The following is a 20,136-nucleotide window of genomic DNA, read 5'->3' on the forward strand; positions in this document are numbered from 1 at the left end:
AAAAGGTGGTCAAAGACAAAAACAAAACTAAGCGTTCTCAAGAGAAAGGTTGTAAACAGTGAACCACACAAGAAGTTTCCCAGGCTTGTATGCCTTTAGGATGGACATTTCCAGGAAGGGGATGTTGAAAACAGGGTCTTACTGTGGGTCTTCTCCCCATAACCTTTTAAACCACTGGAAAATTATGAGCCTAAGCATTCTGGCTCAGAAACCAGTTTTTCCCTCTTCTACCATGCTCTCAAAGTAGGGCCACTACTCTGAATGAGGGTCGGCACATTTCTTAGCCTCCTTTCCCCTCTGCTGAGACTGAAGGGAGAGGAACAGACCTGTCCCAACGGCACACCGTGAGCCCTGCAGCATCTCTGAAGCAGAACCCTGTGTTTCCTTACCTCTGGTGCCTAGAATTTCTATCACCTTACGCATATCCAAGATAAACTGGAAGTTTACATCAACCACCCTGGATTTCTAGCTTCTCAAAAAATTCTGAATCCACATTCTTCCGTTTACCACACTCTAAGCTATAGTACACCTGGCCCTGTCCACTGCCTCTGCCTGCCTGGCATTTGAGTTCAGGGGAGTTCTGCAGCATCTTGATGCCCCTTCTCTGTCACCGTGTTCCCTGCATCATTACAGAAGCCCAAAGGGAAGGAGTCAGCACCACCTTGCTCTACTGCAGAGCTCGCCCCATCACCAACAGTCACCTCCCGTGAGTGGGGCAGGGGAGAAAGCATGACCAACACAGGCTTTGATGAGAAGATAAAGGATTTCTGCTTTTATTTCCACTGCCTCTGAACAGGCTTCTCACATTACAGCGTTACTTCTCTCCCCTTCCTTCTAGGGCACTGCATCAGAGCATGAGGGGCAGAACAAAGAACCAGCCAAGAAGAAAAGGAAAAAAGAAAAGAAATGCCTGAGTTAATGTGAACTTTGGGGATTCTGCTTTCTTTTTACCCAACAAGCAACAATGCCCCCTTGTCCTACTGCCTGCACCTCGTTGGCATCTTGGTTCTGAACTCAACTGCACCTTCAGTTCAGAGGCAGTCATTCTTGGCAGGCCGTGCTACTGAAAAATGGCTGGCCTCAGGCCAGCCCTTTTGCAAAAAGCAGAGCTGAAAGCCTGAGTTTTAGGAGCCTGCGCTGCCCCGATGAAGCTCCATAGGAGCAAATACAGAGCCTCCAGGCAGGGCTATAGTCCAGGCTGGCTTCATTTCTCCAGGGAGCCTTTGGTGAGTTCAATTATCTGGTAAATATCCAGCGCTTCACCTGAAAAATAGTGCAGTTTGTTAGAATGCCCCCTCATGAAGCAGTCAGAAGTGAGAAAAGCTTAATGTTAAGGTCAAAAAGGATTGCCAAGAATGGTAGGGTCATATTTGGGGAGGGTCTGTTTTCTTTATAAAATAAGTTTGTCTTAGATACATTTTAAATAGACTTTAAGCTTTCTAATTTACTTGTTTGGCATTCAGAGCATAATTTTGTCACCCAAGGACACACTGTGACTTTTAAACAATAAATCTTATTTAAATCTTCTGTGTGTGTGTGTGGTTGAAGAAAGAAACCAGAGTCAAAACACTTCATTTACTAGGAACACCTTCCTAGAAACACATGCCTTTGTGATCCAAACATTATGCTCACTTTGGACTCAGGGTCTGCTAGAAACCGAAACAGCCCAGCACACAGCACACGAGGAGAGTTATTATCCTCTAGTGCCCCGAGCCTCTGTTGTCCAAGACCACCTTCTAGTCCGCCTCCCATCCCATGTGTAATAAGGAAGGAAGGTGGTGTGCTCACCCTGGGGAATCCCATATCGCCTTTCCATCCCAGTTGGGTTAGAAGGGGTTTTACAATCCATGGTCACTTCCTTCCTGAGGCACTGGTCAATATCAACTGCACTGAAAAACGCGACTGACTGGGGCAGGTCATTCAGGCCCAGCTTGTGGGCAAACATGCACCTGAAAGAGACCCCATCTCCTTTCAACAGTCGTGTCCCTGCTATAACAAAGGCCCGTCTCTCCAGGAGATAACCTGCAGGGCCTGCCCAGCCAACTCTGTTCAAGCAAAGAAAGCTGAAGGGCTAGCACGGCCCTCCACCCAGCAGCCCAACACCTCCTGCTGAGATACTCACGTACAACTGTGGACTCAAAACACACCTTTTTTCCCACTTTGGTCAGAAGATGAGGGCAACAGTAGTGATCATTGTAAACATTCATTATATACCCATTAATCAGGACAGGCCACGGTTCCCAAACTGGTTCTTAGTAGCAGATCAACATGGAACTGTAACATCAGTTAATCCAACCATATAAACTAGAGATTTTACTACAAGAAAATTCAACTCAATATGTATACTTGAGCTTCCCTGTTAACAATGTTTTCTGTTTACTAACAAAAACAAACTTTTGGCACTTAAGAATAAATGTTTACAAATGAAAAAGTATCTAAATTCTCTGTGAGTTGAGAAAAGCCTGTCATTTGATTTTCAAAACAAAGGTGTATTCTGAGGGGAGCACAGTTTGAGAACTCTCTCAGCCTACTCCCTGGGCTCTCCCACCTCCTGACCACCCGAGTGATCGAGTCTGGCAATACACTTTCAGCCTCCAAAAATCTTTTCTAAATATTGAGCCAGTCTTTTTAAGACTTCTCAGTTTTTAAAAATCAGAGATAAAAGTGGAAACAGTTATTCCTGGGGGGATGAAAGTTCAGACTGCTCAGTGTGGTCCAAGCCCCATGTATCTGGCAGACGCTCAGGCTGGAGGAGCCATGGGCCCTGCCTACCTGGTCAGGAGGTTGGTGATTTGCAGGGCGAGGGCTGCGCGGTATCGGTCCTCCTCCCGCACCAGGTAGCGAACCTCATCGTGGATGCTGATGCAGAAGCGCCCGTCAATGGCAAACTCCTCGAACAGCCACTTCATGGCCACAAGCATGAGGTGCAGGTAGTCCACCGCGGAACTCTGCACCACCCAGTTCACTCGGCTGGTCATAAACTGGGGAGGGAAGGCACAGGTGAGGAGGGCCAGACCACAAGCAGCTCCCTCCGGAGCAGGAGGCGGCACAGGAGCCCTGCCCTCCCTGAGGCCTCCGTTGCCCCGTTCCGAGGGCAGCGGTACCTCCCCTCGGACAGCACAGGGTTCCAGGGCCCGGCTGATTCGGCAGCCCAGCACCGGGGTACTCGGTATGTCAGATGTGGCAATGCTCTCCAGCTTGTTGAACATTTCTGACTCTGTGCCCCCGATCCAGGCTCGCTCAGCAACCACCTCCCACTTTTTCCATCGAGATCTGGGGAACGAAGAGGGGCAAGCTTTGTGTTCCACCATTATCAGAGCAAACGCACGCCAGCTCTCCCCGGGCCAGCCCAAACCCTCCCACTGCCGGGAACACACAGAGGGTTCTCACTTCTTCGAAGCTTCTCTCTGGATCTTGCGCAGATCCTTCAGGGAAACCCAGCCATCCTCGGTCCTGTCCACAGGGAGTTCCAACTCCTTCACCAGCCACTCACCCTCATCTGACAGCCGGTACCTGGGAGGCAGCGTCACAACCGTCACTCCCATGGGAATGCCTGTTCTGTGCCAAACCCTGGGCTAGGCATGTTCAACACCACTCCATTTCCACAACCGCCCTGGGGTCAAAAGGCTCAGAGATGCTAAGTGACTCTGGGATCACACAGCAGGCAGAAGCAGAGCCTAGACAGGATCCCAGGATTCTATGGGCTACCTGAGGGTAGCCCGATAAAGGACAGGGGACCATTACTGTCCTAAATCTTCAACCCTGCACTGCCCAGTGACCAACAGGTGTCATGTCAGTCCAGCAGGCAGCGAAGGCTACCACCCTGCATTTTGGGGTGGGGGTGGGAAGAGCATTTAGAAAGGCAGAAGACAGGACATACAGCCAGGCCTGGCTCACTCTTCTCGGTCCCCGCTGCCCTGACTCCCAGCTTCACTGTGGCTTCAGACGACACCGGGCTAGTCCCCTGCTGGCCAGTCATGTCACTCACCTGCTCAGAGGTGCCATAGGCTTTCCCCACCCACCCTCAGTCCACACCGTGAAGCCTTCAAAGGTCTCCATGACTAACACCCAGCCGTCTGTTGCCACTGCCTTGCCTGCGCCAGTACACGCTACCCTAGTGCATCCCCCCAGCCCCGTCTCCCTCCTCACCTCCCTGGACAACACTCTGCTCCCCCTCTCACTTGCTCTCATGCCCTGTGAGCCTGTGGGTTTGCAAACCCCATACTACTATTTATTCTGCAGGAGCAGAGCAGGCACCCTGCAACCACTCAGTGATAACAAATGCACAGCTTTATGAGGAAAACGGACCGTGAAGCGAGCACACATCACAACCAAAGGACAACCCACCTGGAGCTAGGTCAGAGACCATATGAGGGCTCAGGCAACGGGAAGGTCAAAAAAACAGGCGCAGCAAAGACAATAAAGCAAGCCTGAGGCCCAGAGATGGAGAAGGGGGGGGACACTCACCGGCGGAGGCCCTTGGTGACCGCATACATCTGCTGGGCCTTCTCAGCTGCCTCCTGCCGCGTGAGTCGGTGGTTGAACTGCATGAGCAGGCGCTCAGCAAAGGGCTGCCCGGCCCCATAGATGCGGCCGTAGTTGATGATCTTGGCATGCTCGCGGCTGATGCCCACGGTGGCCGCTGTCTTGCTGTGCAGATCAGTGCCCCTGCTCTTCCTACCCTGCAGGGTCATCCAGCCGAAGGCCGTGCAGCCTGGGAGCAGGGCGACAGCGAGAGAGACGGCTTTGGAAGTGCTCCGCCAGCCAGACATCAGGCTGCCTCCACGCTGCTCCAGCCCTGGCTCCCACTTACCGTGCATGCCGGCAAAGTGGGCGTCTCCTAGCACAGCTGCGATCCATAGCTCCTGGGAGTCCACGTCGGCACCCACGAGGACGTAACCGGGCGGGGCCTGCACCATGGCCTTCAACTCACTGCCTACGCGGTCAGGCTGTGGGAAGAGGGAGGTCATACCCCACGTAGGTGGCCGGTGAGACTCCTCTCGCTCACCCCGGGGCCTGACTAGACTGAGATGTGGTGGCCCTTCCCTAGGGCGTGGTTTTAGGGAATGCAGCCAGCTCTGCCAGTTCTAGGTAAAGATCCCCTGCCCCATGCCTGGCTCACACTCGGTCCCATGGAGACACCACAAAAGCTGTGCCACGCATGCCTGGCCAGGAGCAGGTGCCCAGAACTTATCTGCCCAACAAATGGAGGGGCTGTGATGCCAGATTTGGTCTTGAGTCCCACCAGACTCAGATCTTAGTACAGGCCCAATGCAACCCCAGCTTCTTGAGACAGGACAGGAAGGCCAGGGAGACCAGACGCACAAAGAGCACGCACCCGGGCATTGCTGGCAGTGAGCCACGTGGGCTCCACGGCCCGTCGAGTGATGGTGCCGGCCGTCACCACCTGGGGCAGGATAGCCCCGTAGCGGCCTTCCTCATCGTAGTTGGCATGCCTGTGGGGGTGTAGGGGGGGAAGGACCTGAATCTCCGCAGCTGGCTTTGGTCTTAGGACCCGCCTCACTCAGCTTTCCTGTTCCCACAACCCCGATAGGACATACCTGGTCACAGCCCGGGGCAGCGCAGACCGGGGCAGCCACACCACCATCTGGGAGCTGTGGGGACACGCTGCTGAGCACAACCACGGGGGCAGGAGCCACCCCCTCATGACACAGCTCTCAACCCCCTTGCTCTGCTGCATGCCCTCTGTGCCCGGCCTCAACCCTCTCCACTGACCTGACCTGGGCTGGGCCCTGCCATCTACCACCCAGGAGCACAAGCCCTCAGGGAGATGGCCAGGCAGCTGAGGCCGCTTCCGCCTGCATCCTGGGGTGACCGTGAGGCACCCTGCGTCAGCCCTGCCACCACTGCCTCCTCCACGCTCAGGGCAGGCGTCAGCAGCCCTTGCCAGACTCTTCTCACAGGAGCGTGCTGCTGGCAGCCACCTCCGCCATGGAACTAGACTTTGATCCATCTGCCACTCCCAGCCTAGGATCCAGCCCCCAACACAGCTTACAGGCCACTAGCCCTTCACAGAAGGGGCCTCACAGGGCTGGGAGGGGCCTTCGGGGACCTACAGTACCACTCTTCTTACGTAACAAGGAAACTGAAGCTGGAGAGGGAAAGAGCCCGGCCCGCGGGCGCACAGCACCAGGACCACAGAGAGCCTGGTCTCCAGACTGGGCGAACCCTGTACTGTAGTACAGGCTGTCGGGGCCAGGGGTTGTGGGGGTGGGGAGGGGGGAGGGGAAGACATCCCAGGAGAGCGGTGACCTGGTCAGAGGCATGGATAGCAGCAAGTCTCTGCCCTCCCCAACAGCCCACCTGATACGCTTATGGGCGTTCCTCCAAAATGAGATCATCTTATTGATTTCCAAGGCCCGGGGCCCGCTGGCGCCTCCCGGGCCAGCCTGCAGGCTGCCGTCCTCCATCTTGGGCAGGAAGTCTTTGGCGAAGGGGCTGCCCACATTGCAGCTATTGCCATCCTGTGGAGGGCAAAGAAAGTGGGGTCTGGAGGCGTGCGGCAGATCCCCAGTGCCAGAGGCACTGCCCGACACCGAGCCCAGACTGCCCCACGAGCAGAGCAGTCTGGGGCAAATCCCTGATTGCAACATACATACACACACAGGCACGCACACACACACACATTCACACACAGGCGAACACCCAGCCCCCTCCCAGGAACAGCCACCAGTCACCAGATGTGGCACTAGGCCCGACACGCCCCATGTCAGTTTCCTCTTTTTTCTCGCCCTATGTCATGACCCCTTGCCACTCAATTTTTAGAAGAAAAACAAAGGCTCAAAGACATCCCTGGTGGCTCAGATGATAATCTGCCTGCAGTGCAGGAGACCCGGGTTCAATCCCTGTGGAGAAGATCCGTTGGAGAAGGAAATGGAAACCCACTCCAGTATTCTTACCTGGAGAACCCCATGGACAGAGGAGCCTGTCGGGTCACAAAGAGATGCCCGATGTCATTTTTCTCTTTTTTCTAGCCCTATGTCATTTAACTCTGCCACCAGGCCCCTTGCCACCCAATTTTTAGAAGAAAAACAAAGGCTCACAGAGATGGCAACTTTTGTCCGAGATCATGCTCTGCCCCTCTACTCCTGGCATTCCCACAGCAAGGCCATCTCCTGGTTTGAGTCACTCTGCAGGCCTACTATGCACCCCAAGTGCAGCAAGAACACCACAAAACAGGGTGTGAACCAGCACACACACCTTGTGAGGCAGCTTGAAGAACCAGCAGCCAGGGATATCCACGTCGTTATAGGGTCCGTTGCCATGGTGATAAGCTGGCTGGCTGGCTTTGGGGCCACCAGCAGCAGTCTGTGGGGGCCACACACCTAGATCAGGCCCTGCTCCAGCACCTGCGTTCAGCGAGGGCCACGGGGTAGGGGTGGGAAAAGGGCCTGAAACGGCATGCAGCTGGGAAACGACAGAATGGCCACGTGGTCTCAGGCTCCCTCTCGGGCCTCCAACAAGGGTGAGGCTGCCCAAGGGCATGGCGGTCATCTCCCAACCCCGCAAAACCTTGGGAACTGAGGGGGGAAAGCACTATCTGGGTGCAAGAGGAGGACGTGGCCAGCCAGCACCCACCCAGAGAAGCCCTAAGCAGGCGCCCAGCTCACCGGAGCTAGCGGTTGACCTGGAACTGCCTCTCGCGAATTCTCCATCTTTGCCTCAGCCTCCACTTCCAAGCAGCCCAATTCTTCCACCTGGAGGGGCCCAGGTACCAAGTGAGTAAAGCACGGGGCAGGGCTGGCCCACGTCCGCCAGCCCCACTCTGGGGTGAGTGAGCAGACGAGTGCCTCTGGCGCCCGGCCCCCACCCAGAGGCTGCCCCGTCCTGGAGCCAGAGCCGCCCTCACCGTCTGCCACATGGCGCCGCTGTCGGACAGCAGGAACTCCTCGGCCAGGTCTGCCCGCGGCGGCTCCAGCTGCTGCTTCCCCTGTTCAAGACAGTGCTTCCTGTACAGGGACTCGATGGCTCTGCGCAGAGAACGGCAGCCGCAGCCTGATTACCGCGGGCCCCTCCAGGCCAGGCCGCCGCTGGGTGCCTTCCACCGTTCCCCGTTCAGTCCCCGGAAGAGGATCTGAGGCAGGAATGGACAGCATGCTCCCTGGCTCACAGACAGCAAGTGACAAGCTGATAACGACAGCGCACTGCTGGCAGGCTGGGCTTCGAGGCCCGGGCCGACTCAGGAGAAGAGCGTGTGGGGAGCAGGGCAGCAGGGAGTCAGGGCCAGGCCCACCCCAGGCTGGCTCCTGCGCGCGCACCCACTCTTCAGCTCACAGGCGCAGGCGACCCCCATCCCTCTGTCCTCAGGCCCCACAGGCGGGTTAGACTGCCCTGCCGAGCCAGGACCCTCAATTCTGGGCCACTTCACACACTATGGCTTCTCCCCAGCACCTGCCTGTCAAAAGCTCAAGGGTTTGGGTTCTCAGACAAGAAACTAACTTCCCCATGGCCTTTTCTTCTGCCAGCTCTAAAATGAAGATAACCACCCTGTCTCATGCGGCTGCCTGGGGAACAAACGAGGGAAGCACCGAAAAGGATTAACACAAGATATAACCAGTGCTCAATACATGACACTCAAAGGAGGCACACAAAGTCTGTGGACCCATCACGTTCAACAGCCCTCCAGCCTGCCCTCTACGTGTTCCTGTGCGGGCAGCCGGGCTGCAGGCTCCTTAGCAGGGCCTTAGCCCTTCCCACTCAAACCCCACGCCCTCAACTCCACAGGGCTCGGAGGCCCGGACAGAAAGACTGCCATCAAAAAAGAACTAGAAGCCAGACACTCCGACTCAGGCTCCTCACCCTAGCCTGAGCTGGGCCTGGCCTCTCCAACAAGGGGAAGGGTCCCGAGATGCCAGCCCCTTCCTCCCCGAGCCAGAGCCTTACGTGTGGGGGCAGGCCACCCCAGCTGATGTGGGGGCACTGCCGGCCGGCATCTGAGCCAGGTTGTCCCGCCGCCCAGGCACCAGGTAGCCCCAGCCATGCTGCTCCGAGTAGTGCAGGGGGAAGCCGTCCCAGGTCAGCGCCATGAGCTTAGGTGTGACCCGCATCTGGAGGCTGAGGAGACTGGGGCCAGGGGTCCACGCAGGGTCATCGAGCCGGGGACACAGCTTCCGATACCACCTACACCGCCAGCAGAGAGCGCGTCACAGCAGTCAGGGGAGGACAGCGTGTAACGAGGAAGGCTCTCTCCATCCATGACAATGCCCACCCATCCCAAGGCCTGCTGGTGACCTCAGCCTGACATCACCACCCCCTCCCTCTGGGACTCAGCCAGGACCCCCATGGAGGCCCCTAGAATAATTCAAATATCCCCCAAGGACAGATCCTCTGTCAGCCCCCTGTTCCAGGACCCATACACACTGCCCAGGGCAGGACTCCTCGCCAAGCTCCACTTCACCAGGGAAACTGCCCAGAGCAGTGCACCGGTCTGCCCGACGTCTGCTGCTCCAGAAGCACACCAGGGCCTCCAGCGATCCATCCCTCACGGGCTGCTCACCAGAGCCAATGCCAGAGCGAGGCAAGTGAGGCACTCAGGGCACAGATTCAAGGAGGCCTCCTCTCAGGGAAACACAAAATTGGCCCCTTGCTGTTCAGTCTGGATGCCCCTATTTTCCCATCTCTGCCACTTTGTGGGGCAAGAATGAAGGTCATCTTCTCAAGGAAGCCTTCCTTGATTTCCCCAGGCAGAGTTTTAGGTTCTGCCTCGACACTGATGACTCTCCTGTCTCATGATGGATATCAACTCCAGCGCAGGCTGGCTCTTCCCAGGGAGAAGCTACTAGAAAGGAGTTGTGCTTCTCCTTGCCCCTCAGAGGCTGCAGTAAGGCCCAGAGCCCAGCAGGCGCTTAGTGCACTTGTAGTGAACAAGCCCAGTGACCCGGGGGTGACAGCAGGACCGGGAGAAGGCAGGGACAAATGGCAGCATGTTAGCAGGGGTACATATGCATGCTACCCGCTGTGCTGGGGCCCGGAATACGGCTGTCTCGGGGTGGAGAGAGGGATGGGGGGCTTCTGGCCATGTGAGGGGAAGGGCTCACCCTGGGTGTCCAGGAAGGTGCTGGGGCCGCTGGGGCAGGAGCTCTGTGGTCCCCCTCAGCTGCTCCAAGCAGGTGCGGGCTGTGACGCCTCGCTGGAACTCTTCCTCCTCACTGGGGGGGCCGGGGTCTGCACAGGGCGGGGAGGACAATCAGGACCGGGGAAGGGTATCTCAGAAAGACCCTCCCAGGACCTGCCCAGCGGTCCAGTCCAGTGGTTCGAATTCTGTGCTTCCACTGAGGGGGCATGGGTTCTCCTCCGGAAGGCTGGAGCCACCACTGCCAAGGGACCCCCGGGTCCCAGGCCCTTCCCAGGGCCCCTCCCTTCCCCGCCTCCCGCCCATGTTCCCCACCTTCCTGATCCCTGGGGTCCCCAGGGGCGTCAGCCCCCTCAACAGGCAACTTGCTGGCTGCGGCCGGCTCCCTCCTCTTCCCCTTCTTCGCCTTCTTCTGCTTGAACTCCTGCACGTCCCACTCCAGGTCCCAGAGCCAGGGGTCCTCTTTGTACCTGCACAGCCAGTTCACCAGGGCAGGGCTAAGGCCACGCCAGAGGCCAGGTCTCCTGCTGCCTGGCCCCTGCAGGGGGTCCCTGTCCACCCAAGGGCCTGGCTACCTCTCTCCCGAGAGCAACTGGCAGGCGTCGTTGGCCAGGTCCATCAGCGACTTCTTCATCTCCCGCTGGAGCTCCTCGTAGGTGCCCTGTGCCTCCGCCAGGTAACGCTCCCAGTTCTGGTTGACGGGCAGGTAGGAGACACCCATCTCCAACATGCCAGCCAGAGTCACCGGGTGGGGACACCTTCAGGACAAACACCAGGGCTGCCATAAATGACCACGGGAGGCAAGGCTCTGGCTCAAGCCCTGAGCCGGCCTGGCAATCCTCAACCCAACCACCCACATCAGAGAGACAGGGGTTTAAACTCCAGCTCTCTCCTATTTCCCAGCCATGAGACCCTGCATAAGTGACTTCATCTCTCTGAGCCAACGTTCCTTCATTATAAAATGGGGATAATATCATTCCGTCCTCAGGGATAATGTGAGAATGACGGCTCACAACAATGGAGGTGGCTGCCACCTGCTGAGTAACGACCAGGAGCCAGACACTGTGTTAACAACTCCATACACACGAAGTGTCACACCAGAGCCTCACAACTGGAGCAGCCAAGCATGCCTGTGCGTGCTTCACAGACAAGACCACTGAGGCCCAGAGAAACCAAGTGCCTTGCCCGAGGTCCTCTGAGCTGGACCAGACAATTAAGATCAGAACCGGGTTTGGCTGAGGCTTCCAATTCTGACCGCATCATCAGACTGACTCCCTAGGACACATAACCAAGATGGACGTGAAGCCCTTAGCTCAGGCTCTGGGTTCAGAGAGGGCGCTGAGCGGACCATGAATAAGCACAGCCTGGGTCCTCCCCTCTGGGACTCTAGACACCCGAGAGTCCAAGGGCCAGGTGGCCAGCCCTGGACAGAGCAGCTCTATGCTCTCGGGCCAGAAAGGCTGAGGGCCCCAGCCTGAGAAAGGCCCAGCGGTACCTGGCTACAATGGGCCCAGGTACCACTGGGAACCCACTGACCCCCAGGGGTTCCCAGAGGGGCACTCCCTCACCTCTCCAGGAAGAGCGGAAGCTGCTGCTGGAAAACCTCATAGGTGGCCCACACGTCCTGGGCACAGTACTGCATCAGGTCCTGGCACAGGCGACAGGAAGGCGCAGGGTGGGCAGTCATCCCACTGCTGCCGCTGGGGCCCAGGGTCAGGTGTGGCAGCTACACTCCCAGGGTCTCTTGGGGCCCGCCCCTGCCCGCACCCCCAGAGCACCCCCACCCCCCCACCATACCTGGAAGTTCTCACGGATGTCCTTCATGTTGCCCTTGACGAACAGCTCACGGGGCTCCTTCTCCAGGCGAGGCCCCCCAACATAGAGGCCGTGCACGTCTGCCAGGTTATTGACACTGCTGATGTCCAGCCAGTCCCAGGACGAGATCTGGGGGCCAGAGCAAGGGACATGGCAGGTCAGCGTGGCCTTGAGCCAGATGGGCAGGCTTGTGACGGGGTCCCCCCACGCCCACTGTACCCTCACCATTGGGCCGTTGGCTCTGCTCTGGGACTTTGGGCCTCGTTGAGCAGGGGGCCGGGCCTTGTGCTTGCCCTGCTTGGCGGCCATCCACAGACTGCGCTGGAAGCTGCTCAGCCCTGAGATGGCCATGTGCATGCTCATGGTGTCCAGGAAGCGCATGTGGGAACCCTGAGGAGAGGGGAGAGGCTGCAGCAGAGGGGCCTGCCCACCTCACCTCAGTGCTTCAGCCCACCAGCCCCACCACAGCCCTCCACCCAGCACACAGCTGGATGCTCAAGATGCAGCGTCTTCAAACTTGCTCGTGCTTGTTCCTCCACCTGTGAGGGGCCTGCCTTCTAGATCCTAGCCACCCTGGAAGGCACAGGCCAGGCTCAGTCCCAACACAAGGCCCTTCCCAGCAACAGCACTGAGAGGCACCTTGGGAACAGAGGGGCCTAAACCAAGCCTTCCGAGCTATCAGGCTTGGCTGCCCCGCCCTGCCACTCACCAGCTATGAGGCCCTGGGCAAGTTAACAAGGCTGTCCAAGCCTCAGCATCTGTAGCTGGAGGCCAAGGCTGCTCCCACCTGCTCCCCCCTCTCCTGGGGCACTTTCCACAAACTCAAGAAGTGCCTCCACTACGGTTCTGACATGTGCACTGTTCAAACTCTCAGCAATTCTATGATGCAACTTCTGCTATCTCCCTCTTTTTACAAAAGAGGAAACTGAGGCTCAGGGGTGTCAAGAAGCACATGCTGCTCACCAGTGGCTGAGGCAGGACGTGTGCCCAGGCTGTGGGGCCCATGGCCTCCAAAGCCCAGGTCAAGCTCTAAAACGCCACACACAGACAAGGGCCATTAGTACTGTGACAGCTCAGGTCCTGTGCCAGGGATCCTGGGGACCCAAGAGCTGGGCACAGGGACCATGGGCAGGGCTGGTCAACAGGGGGCCCTGGAGTTGCTACAAAGGCGATGGAGGCACTAGCCAGGACATGCAGTCCTTCCCCAGCCACTGAGAGCCGGGCTCTGAGCCCACCCTGAGCCAGGACCTGCACTCAGCCCTAGGATCCTCACCTGGATCAAGTACTGCTCCCGGATGTGGGCTCGGTCGAAGGATACATTGTGCCCCACCACTAACCGCTCCTGCTGGTCTCGCTGAGCGGGGCCACCGCCACTGGCAGGGACCTCCAGGGGAATGAGGTCAGCCGGCGACAGCTGGCTGGTCCAAGAGTAACGCTCTTCCACCAGCCGCCGGCTGCACCAGGAATACCTGAGGAGGTGAGAGGCGGGCAGGCTCAGCCCAGAGACGTGCATGCCCCGCTCCACAAGCCCCACTGCACACCTTCCACCACATGCAGGTCCTGCACTAGCAGCTGGGGACACAAGGGGGACGAGGTCTCCTAACCCTCACACGGCTGGAGGTCAGGTGGGGGGCTGTCGGGGGCCGTGCTGGGAGTGAGGAGTTACAAAGCCTTCTTTACTTCTCCACCTCCACAGAGAGGAAGGCAGCTACGCGCCAAAGTCCCCAGTGTCCCGGACGGGCATGCAGCCTGGCCGTCAAGATGTCTGTTAGGTCCGGGGCGCACCAAGTCGGTGCTTGGCTCTGAGGTATCTTAATGAATGTTACCGACCCCTCACATCTATGAGCACGAAACAGCTCATGTTCAAAGAGCTAATAAAAGGGACAGACAATCATAAAGTTATAACTTTTACAATTATAAAATTATAAAGTTCCAAAGTGGAACTTTTTTTAATTGAAAGTGGCAAAAAAAAAAAAAAAAAAAAAGACAAATGCTGCACATGTGTACAGGATGAATCATCTGACGGCTGGAAAGATTCTGAAGGACGAAGAGCAAGTCACGCACCTTGTAGAAGGTGCTGGGCCTCTGAGCAACCACCCTCAGTGACAGACCAAGGAAAGTGCCAGAAAGGAGGAGATGTATGCACATGTTCTAGAAGTTTGTGCTGGAGCTGGGGGGTGGGGTGGACAGGGGGTGAGTGCTGTCTGTTGGGGGCCTGACACTGACTCGGGAAAAGGCTGGAGTTTGCTCAAGATCCACAAGGATAAGTGTGGGGAAACGGCCACTGAGCAAAAAGCCTCTTGTGAACCATGGATCACGCCGAAGGGTCAAGGCCACTCAGCACCAAAGTGAGTGACGAGGCCACCTGTGTGGCCACCACAGCTGCAAACAAGCTCCCTGTGTCCCTATGGAGGGGAGGAGGGGTTATCTGTCACAATAATTAATGACAAACGTAAAACTAGTTTCTCTCGGGGAGGGCATTACCAGCAAAAAGTGGTTCCTAATTTTAAACCTGGTGAGATCTAACCCACACCCCAAATGATGGGAAAACGCTCAGGAACTCGAGTTGCAACCTCCTTCCCTCTCAATTCAGCATGTCAAAGCCCTTAATAACACCGAAGAAAAGGCTGAAGGATGTCAAATATCAGAGGCTACGGGGATGATAGGGACTTTGGTTGCAATAAAAAGCCAGACTGGTGTCAAGATCGGGGTCTGCAGCTGTGCATGAGAGCCATCTTGTTAAATTTTTGTGATAAAAAAGAAGAAAGCCAAAATGCAAACATCTTTGGCATATTTAAGATGAGTCAGAACCAACCAACACTACACTTTCCCTGTGAGCCTCAGCTTGCCACTGACAGCCTGTGCAATGTCCTTCCGGTCTGATGATCAAAGCCCTCACCTGCAGCCTTTGAGAAGCTGCCCTCTGGCCTGTGCAAGGCTTCTCCCTTCCACTGGAATCTGTGGGCTGCTCAGGCATCTGACGTTACACAGCCAGGTGCCAGGGATGTGCCGAAGTTAAGTGGGCTGCTGTCAGGGCCCCAGCCTCCCACTCCCTGCCACAGTCAGGCCCCCAGGAGGAAGGCCCTGTATGAGCCCGGTCCTCAGTAATGACTTCCACTGCCAGGCAAACTGAGCGGCGCCCCCCAGTACCACTGGCAAGAATGGTATGAGAATGAGAGGATGATGGAAAGGACAGGAAGAGAAAGAGGTGAACAGTCAGCAGAGGAAGAAGAGACAAGAAAAAGGGGACCTAGAGGTAAACTGGCCAAGAATGACCCAAAGATCGAAAAACAGTTCTTATCACTGGTTTCCTAATTTCCTTTCAGCCACCACAGCCTACTTTATTTTCTCAAATGATGGACAGTATTCCCTCTAGTTTGACCATCAAGTTACATAGTAAGCTCTGAGATTCTCATCTTAACTGGAACTAATCAATAAGGAATCATCTGGTTTTGCTCTTTTCAGCCGTTAATGCCTACCTTATCTATTTAGCCATGTTTTCACCATTTTCAACTGCATATTTAACATTTCGCAGCTTTCTTTACAAAGATGTAGCTTCCAATAGGAATAAAGAAACTGCCAACTTTTTTTTTTGCTGGCCATGCCTGAAAGCATTAAGGTTGTAAATAGTATTTTAATCCTGGAATGAAGAATAAAAAAGGGGAGAAACAGTACTGCCATCATTGTTTGAAAAAGAAACTTGGGTAGCACTTAGAAAGTTACTCAAAAAGAAAAGAGTGACTGGATATACATTTAGGGGACCAAAATGCCTGCAGGCCTACTTGGGAGGCTGGGGGATGGAAGAAGTGTTTCTCAACTAGGGGTGGTCAGCAAGGTGTTAGCTGAGGGGAGGGGTATTTGGAAACTGAAATGGGGCGGGATTTGGTCTGGCACTTAAGGGAGCAGCTGGGGACGCTAAGTGTCTTATACTGCCTGGGACATTCCCATCAAAGGGAAGTTTCTCCTGCCCAAAATAACCACTGACATCCCCAAATAGAAACACTGTTCAAATGTCTTAGACTAACTTTTCAGGAAGCTATTAGGGGAAGGGGTAAAGGAATCAAATCAAGGTAATCTCAACTGGTCTCCCAGTCAGCCTCAAGTACAACATATTACTGGGACTCTGCTGAGCCCGTCACCACCTGACACTTGCTAGGGTGTCCTTTACCACCCTACACCTTCCCCACCAGAAAGTAAGCTCTATCAAAGCTGGGGTCGAGCTGATTGCAGTCCCTGGAAACTCGCCCGACAGACACAGAGTGGGGGCCCCCCACGTGGGCTCAAGTCCCCTGACCCTGGCCCCTCCCTACTCACCAGGCCGAGGGGGATATGGCCACCGCCAACGTGGGGCAGGTTCCCTCTGCCAAGCAGACCTCCACGTCGAACACCAGGGCCCGCTCCTCGGGGATGGCCACGGGTTCGGCCTCCCCCGCGGGGCCGTACCGGGTCCAGCCCTCCGCCCAGGCCCAGCTCGGGGGCCGCGGGGGCAGCTGCGCCTGCAAGAGCGAGTTGGCCGCCTCCAGGTAGGGCAGGCTCTGCTTCTGCGCCAGGAGGCGGAAGTGCTGGTCCAGGCTGCCCCCGAGGAGGGGCGGCAGGCGCAGCTCCACGTCGGGCAAGGGCGTGGCCGGCTGCCCCCAGAGCCCGTGCTTCTGCAGGTGCTCCACGCTGCGGCGCACCGCGGCCTCGTCGGGCCTCTCCCCGCCGGGCCCGAAGATCTGCTCGTGGAGCCCTCTCGAGAGCATTTGGATGTGCAAGGGGTTGTGCCGCAGCTGCCCGCCCACCGAGGATGGCACAGGCTGCGGCGGCGGCGGCCCGTCGCTGGGGACGGGGTCGGAGGCGGAGCTGGAGACCCAACGTCCCGGAGCTGGAACCAGGCCTGGTCCGACGTTGGCGCCGGCCACCTTCCTCCAGAGCAGGCGGCTCATGGTGGGTGCAGGGAGCCCCCCGGTGGGCGTCAGGACACCTGGCTTTGGGCTCCAGCTTGGCAGCGTTCACTGGCTGAGAGACGTGGAGAGGGACACGTCCTGTCTCCGCTTTCCTGCCAGGGAAACGGTTCTGACCATGCCTGCCTTCCACCCACAAATCCTAAAGGAGACAGATGATGTAGTGTTAGCAACTACATGCAAAGCACCTGCGATCTTAACAGCCCTCCTTCCGCGAGCCCTGCCTGCGTCCCAAAGCAGGGTGCCAGGCGCCTTTAGGTGCATGTTCTCAGTTAATCAAGCAACCTTGGGAAATACCAATACCCCTCGGAAAACCGAGGTTCGGGTTAAGTTCATCAGAGAAGGAGACGGTAGTGGTTAAGAGCGCAAGACTCTGGTGGGGACGAGGGTTTGAATCCCGGCTCCAGCTCTTCCGAGACGTGTGACCTTGGGCAAGCGCCTTGGGCCCATTTCCCTACTCTGTAAATTGGGGTGACTGGGTTCTACCGGTCATACAGGACTGCTGTTCGGGTGACACACAGGGCGAACCTGCCGCGGGGCACGGCCCTCGGCAAGTGCTCGGCAAACGGTGGCTGCCGGTGCCCCCAGCGCCGCAGCCCGAGGGCCTAGCGCCCTTAGGGGCCAGTGCCCGGGTTCGAGCCCGCCAGGGGGGCTGCAGTCCCACGGGAGCCCCACCCCCGCCGGAGCCCTGGCCCAGCGCGCCGCAGGAGCCCTCGGCCGCCAGCCTGAGCCCGGCGGCCGCGCCGCGGTGCGCGCTGGGACGAGCCTCCGCCCAGCCCAGGGCCGCGCTCCCAGACTGGAGAGGGAGGGGCCGCGCCGCCGCTCAGCGACCCGGCCACCTGCCCCCCAGCGCCGAACCCGCCGGAAACCTCAGTCCGCCCGGTGCCTCCCGGTCTGCGGCTCCCGACCCCAGGCTGGCGACGCCCCGGCTCCCTCCGCGCGGCCTGTGCAGCCTCGGGGTGGCGCGTGGCCTCCACCCGAGCGATCCGCCTCGCTGGCAGGGGCAACTTCCCGTCTGTACCCCACTAGGTCCCGCGGCTACCCGAGACGCAGGCGGGAGACTCCTAGCGCGACCAATAGGAGAGCCACAAGTAGACCGGTCCGCCCGTAGGGGGGGGAAAAGGACTTCCGGGTGGACCTTCCCCTGCGGAACTCTGGGAACCAAGGTCCAACCTCCCCTGCTCAAGAAGCAGGTGGGTTGGTCCCAGGCAAGCTGGTGGGCGGTAATAATGCTTTTTAGATTGTCCAAAGAGCACTAGCTAGCGGGCGGCCGCGTGGCCTAATGGATAAGGCGTCTGACTTCGGATCAGAAGATTGCAGGTTCGAGTCCTGCCGCGGTCGCGATGGGAAAAGTTGCTTTTTGGTTTATCCTTTCTTAGGAATTTAAGTAAGAGGACCGTATGGAAACTCTGTTGCCAATTATCACCTCTTGTTGATATCTGGGAACACTCAAATCAGACGAAGTAACTGCAGCTACATCCCACCCGGCAGTGTCCTTGTGAAACTGTTCCTCTACCTGTTACAGCTACATGGAGGTGAGCGGAAGTGGTGGTCCATTTCTAAAAACGTACCATCCGTGTTCATACCGTCACACTGGTAGAGAAGCAGGAGCATCCTTTGGGGGAACCCCGATTTTAAATCAACTGGACCCTGGGTGTTCATTGGAGGGACTGATTTGAAGCTGAATCTCCAATACTTTGGCCACCTGATGCGGAGAGCTGACTCATTTGAAAAGACCCTGATGCTGGGAAGGATTGAGGGCAGGAGCAAAAGGGGATGACAGAGGATGAGATGGTTGGATGTCATCACCGACACAATGGATTTGCGTTTGGGTGGACTCCAGGAGTTGGTGATGGACAGGGAGGCCTGGCGTGCTGAAGTTCATGGGGTCGCAAAGAGTCGGACATGACTGAGCGACTGAACTGAACTGAACTGAACTGAACTGATAGGTGGGAATCATAGAGATTCACATTTGAAGGCAAGCCCCTTCCCTCTTTTCATCCTGGTCAATTCTGATGAGTAAAAATATTGCCTTCTCTTGAAGCTGAATCTGTCGCCAGATGTTAAGCTCTCATCCAACGTGTCTGAGGAGAAGGCAATGGCACCCCACTCCAGTACTCTTGCCTGGGAAATCCCATGGACGGAGGAGCCTGATGGGCTGCCATCTATGGGGTCGCAGAGTCAGACACGACAGATGGGACTTAGCAGCAGCAACAGCAGCCAACGCATCTGGCTCACCCCGCCGGCCGGAGGAGTCACCAGAGGTAGCCTTCCATCTTCGCGGTCTCCTGTCTGCATCCACCGCCTGTTGCTCCAGGTGCCTCTGATAAACTGTAAAGTGCTGCAGAGAATCAGGCCCACGAACACGACGAGAGCCTAGAGGCTGGATCCTGGAGGCTCGGCCACGTGGATGAAGAAAGTGAGGCTGGGAGAGGTTTGAGACACGCCTGAGGACACACAGCTGATTAGGGACAAAATTCAGGCCTCGCAGAAAGTCAGCCCCCACTTCCTAGGCTGTAGGTGTGCCAGGACACTCTGAACTGACTGACTTGAGAAAGGGACTTCGGTGTTTTTCAGGGGTGTGGTTTGGGGACACCCAGGGAAAGGAGAAGGTGGCAGCAGAGGATGAGATGGTGAGAGAGCATCACCAACTCAATGGACATGAATTTGAGCAGACTCCTGGAGATAGTGGAGGACAGAGGAGCCTGATGCGCTGCAGTCCATGGGGTCACAAAGAGTCCCATTCGACTTAGCCACTGAACAAGGGGGAAAACACGCTGCCCCACTGGTCCTGCGAACTGATCGCGCCCAGGGAGGCAGTGAGAAGCCCCAGAACAAGGCTTGAAGACTGCACAGTAGCACTGAACCTAGATCCTTCCATACATTTCCCCTTTCTTTAGTTTTAAGTATGAAACCTTGTTTATACATTGTTCTAGATGTATTTAGTATATATACTGTGCTGTGCTAAGTAGCTTCAGTCCTGTCCAGCTCTTTGTGACCCTATGGACTGCAGCATGCCAGCCTTCTCTGCCCTTCACCACCTCCTGGAGTTTGCTCAAACTCATGTCCATTGAGTCAATGATGCCATCCAACCATCTCATCCTCTGTCATCCCTTTCTCCTCCTGCCTTCAATCTTTCCCAGCATTAGGGACTTTTCCATTGAGTCAGTTCTTCTCATCAGGTGGCCAAAGTATTGGAGCTTCAATTTCAATAGTACCAAAGCGGTCATTGAGCAGATTGAAGGAGCTGCTACTCTAAAGCGTTCAGCTTGGTTCATTTGGCAG

At 56.8% G+C, this 20,136-nt stretch overlaps 2 protein-coding genes and 1 non-coding gene across 5 annotated transcripts in view; 2 read left to right on the top strand and 1 right to left on the bottom strand.

Moving 5' to 3' along the window:
• Positions 1 to 1,527, top strand: part of FANCI (Fanconi anemia complementation group I) — a 62,837-nt gene extending 61,310 nt beyond the window's left edge. The window contains exon 38 of the mRNA XM_005694969.3: positions 839 to 1,527. Coding sequence (XP_005695026.2) covers positions 839 to 919 — 81 coding nt within the window. The 3' untranslated portion in view covers positions 920 to 1,527. The remainder of the gene's footprint in view (positions 1 to 838) is intronic.
• Positions 744 to 17,885, bottom strand: POLG (DNA polymerase gamma, catalytic subunit). Of its 3 annotated transcripts, none has more exons than XM_018066145.1 (23): positions 17,721 to 17,884; positions 16,223 to 16,993; positions 13,182 to 13,377; positions 12,134 to 12,298; positions 11,891 to 12,037; positions 11,662 to 11,741; positions 10,669 to 10,851; positions 10,409 to 10,563; positions 10,059 to 10,185; positions 8,905 to 9,141; positions 7,871 to 7,991; positions 7,632 to 7,718; positions 7,222 to 7,329; positions 6,325 to 6,485; positions 5,562 to 5,615; positions 5,339 to 5,456; positions 4,814 to 4,949; positions 4,468 to 4,714; positions 3,391 to 3,513; positions 3,105 to 3,273; positions 2,773 to 2,981; positions 1,789 to 1,949; positions 744 to 1,263 (listed from the first exon to the last, which is right to left on the bottom strand). In XM_018066145.1, the coding sequence occupies exons 2-23, from the start codon at positions 16,831 to 16,833 to the stop codon at positions 1,205 to 1,207; spliced, it is 3,654 nt and encodes a 1,217-aa protein (XP_017921634.1). In that variant the 5' UTR covers positions 16,834 to 16,993; positions 17,721 to 17,884; the 3' UTR covers positions 744 to 1,204. The 3 variants fall into 3 exon arrangements, 2 of the variants coding, with proteins under 2 accessions (XP_017921634.1, XP_017921635.1); XR_001919869.1 differs by having other exon boundaries at positions 745 to 1,263; positions 1,789 to 2,274; positions 17,721 to 17,885; XM_018066146.1 differs by having other exon boundaries at positions 760 to 1,263; positions 17,760 to 17,882.
• TRNAR-UCG lies at positions 18,120 to 18,192 on the top strand. The gene has a single exon. It is a non-coding gene; the product is annotated as a tRNA-Arg (tRNA).

Source organism: Capra hircus, chromosome 21 (assembly GCF_001704415.2).
Source record: "Capra hircus breed San Clemente chromosome 21, ASM170441v1, whole genome shotgun sequence".
In the NCBI taxonomy this organism is placed as follows: domain Eukaryota; kingdom Metazoa; phylum Chordata; class Mammalia; order Artiodactyla; family Bovidae; genus Capra; species Capra hircus.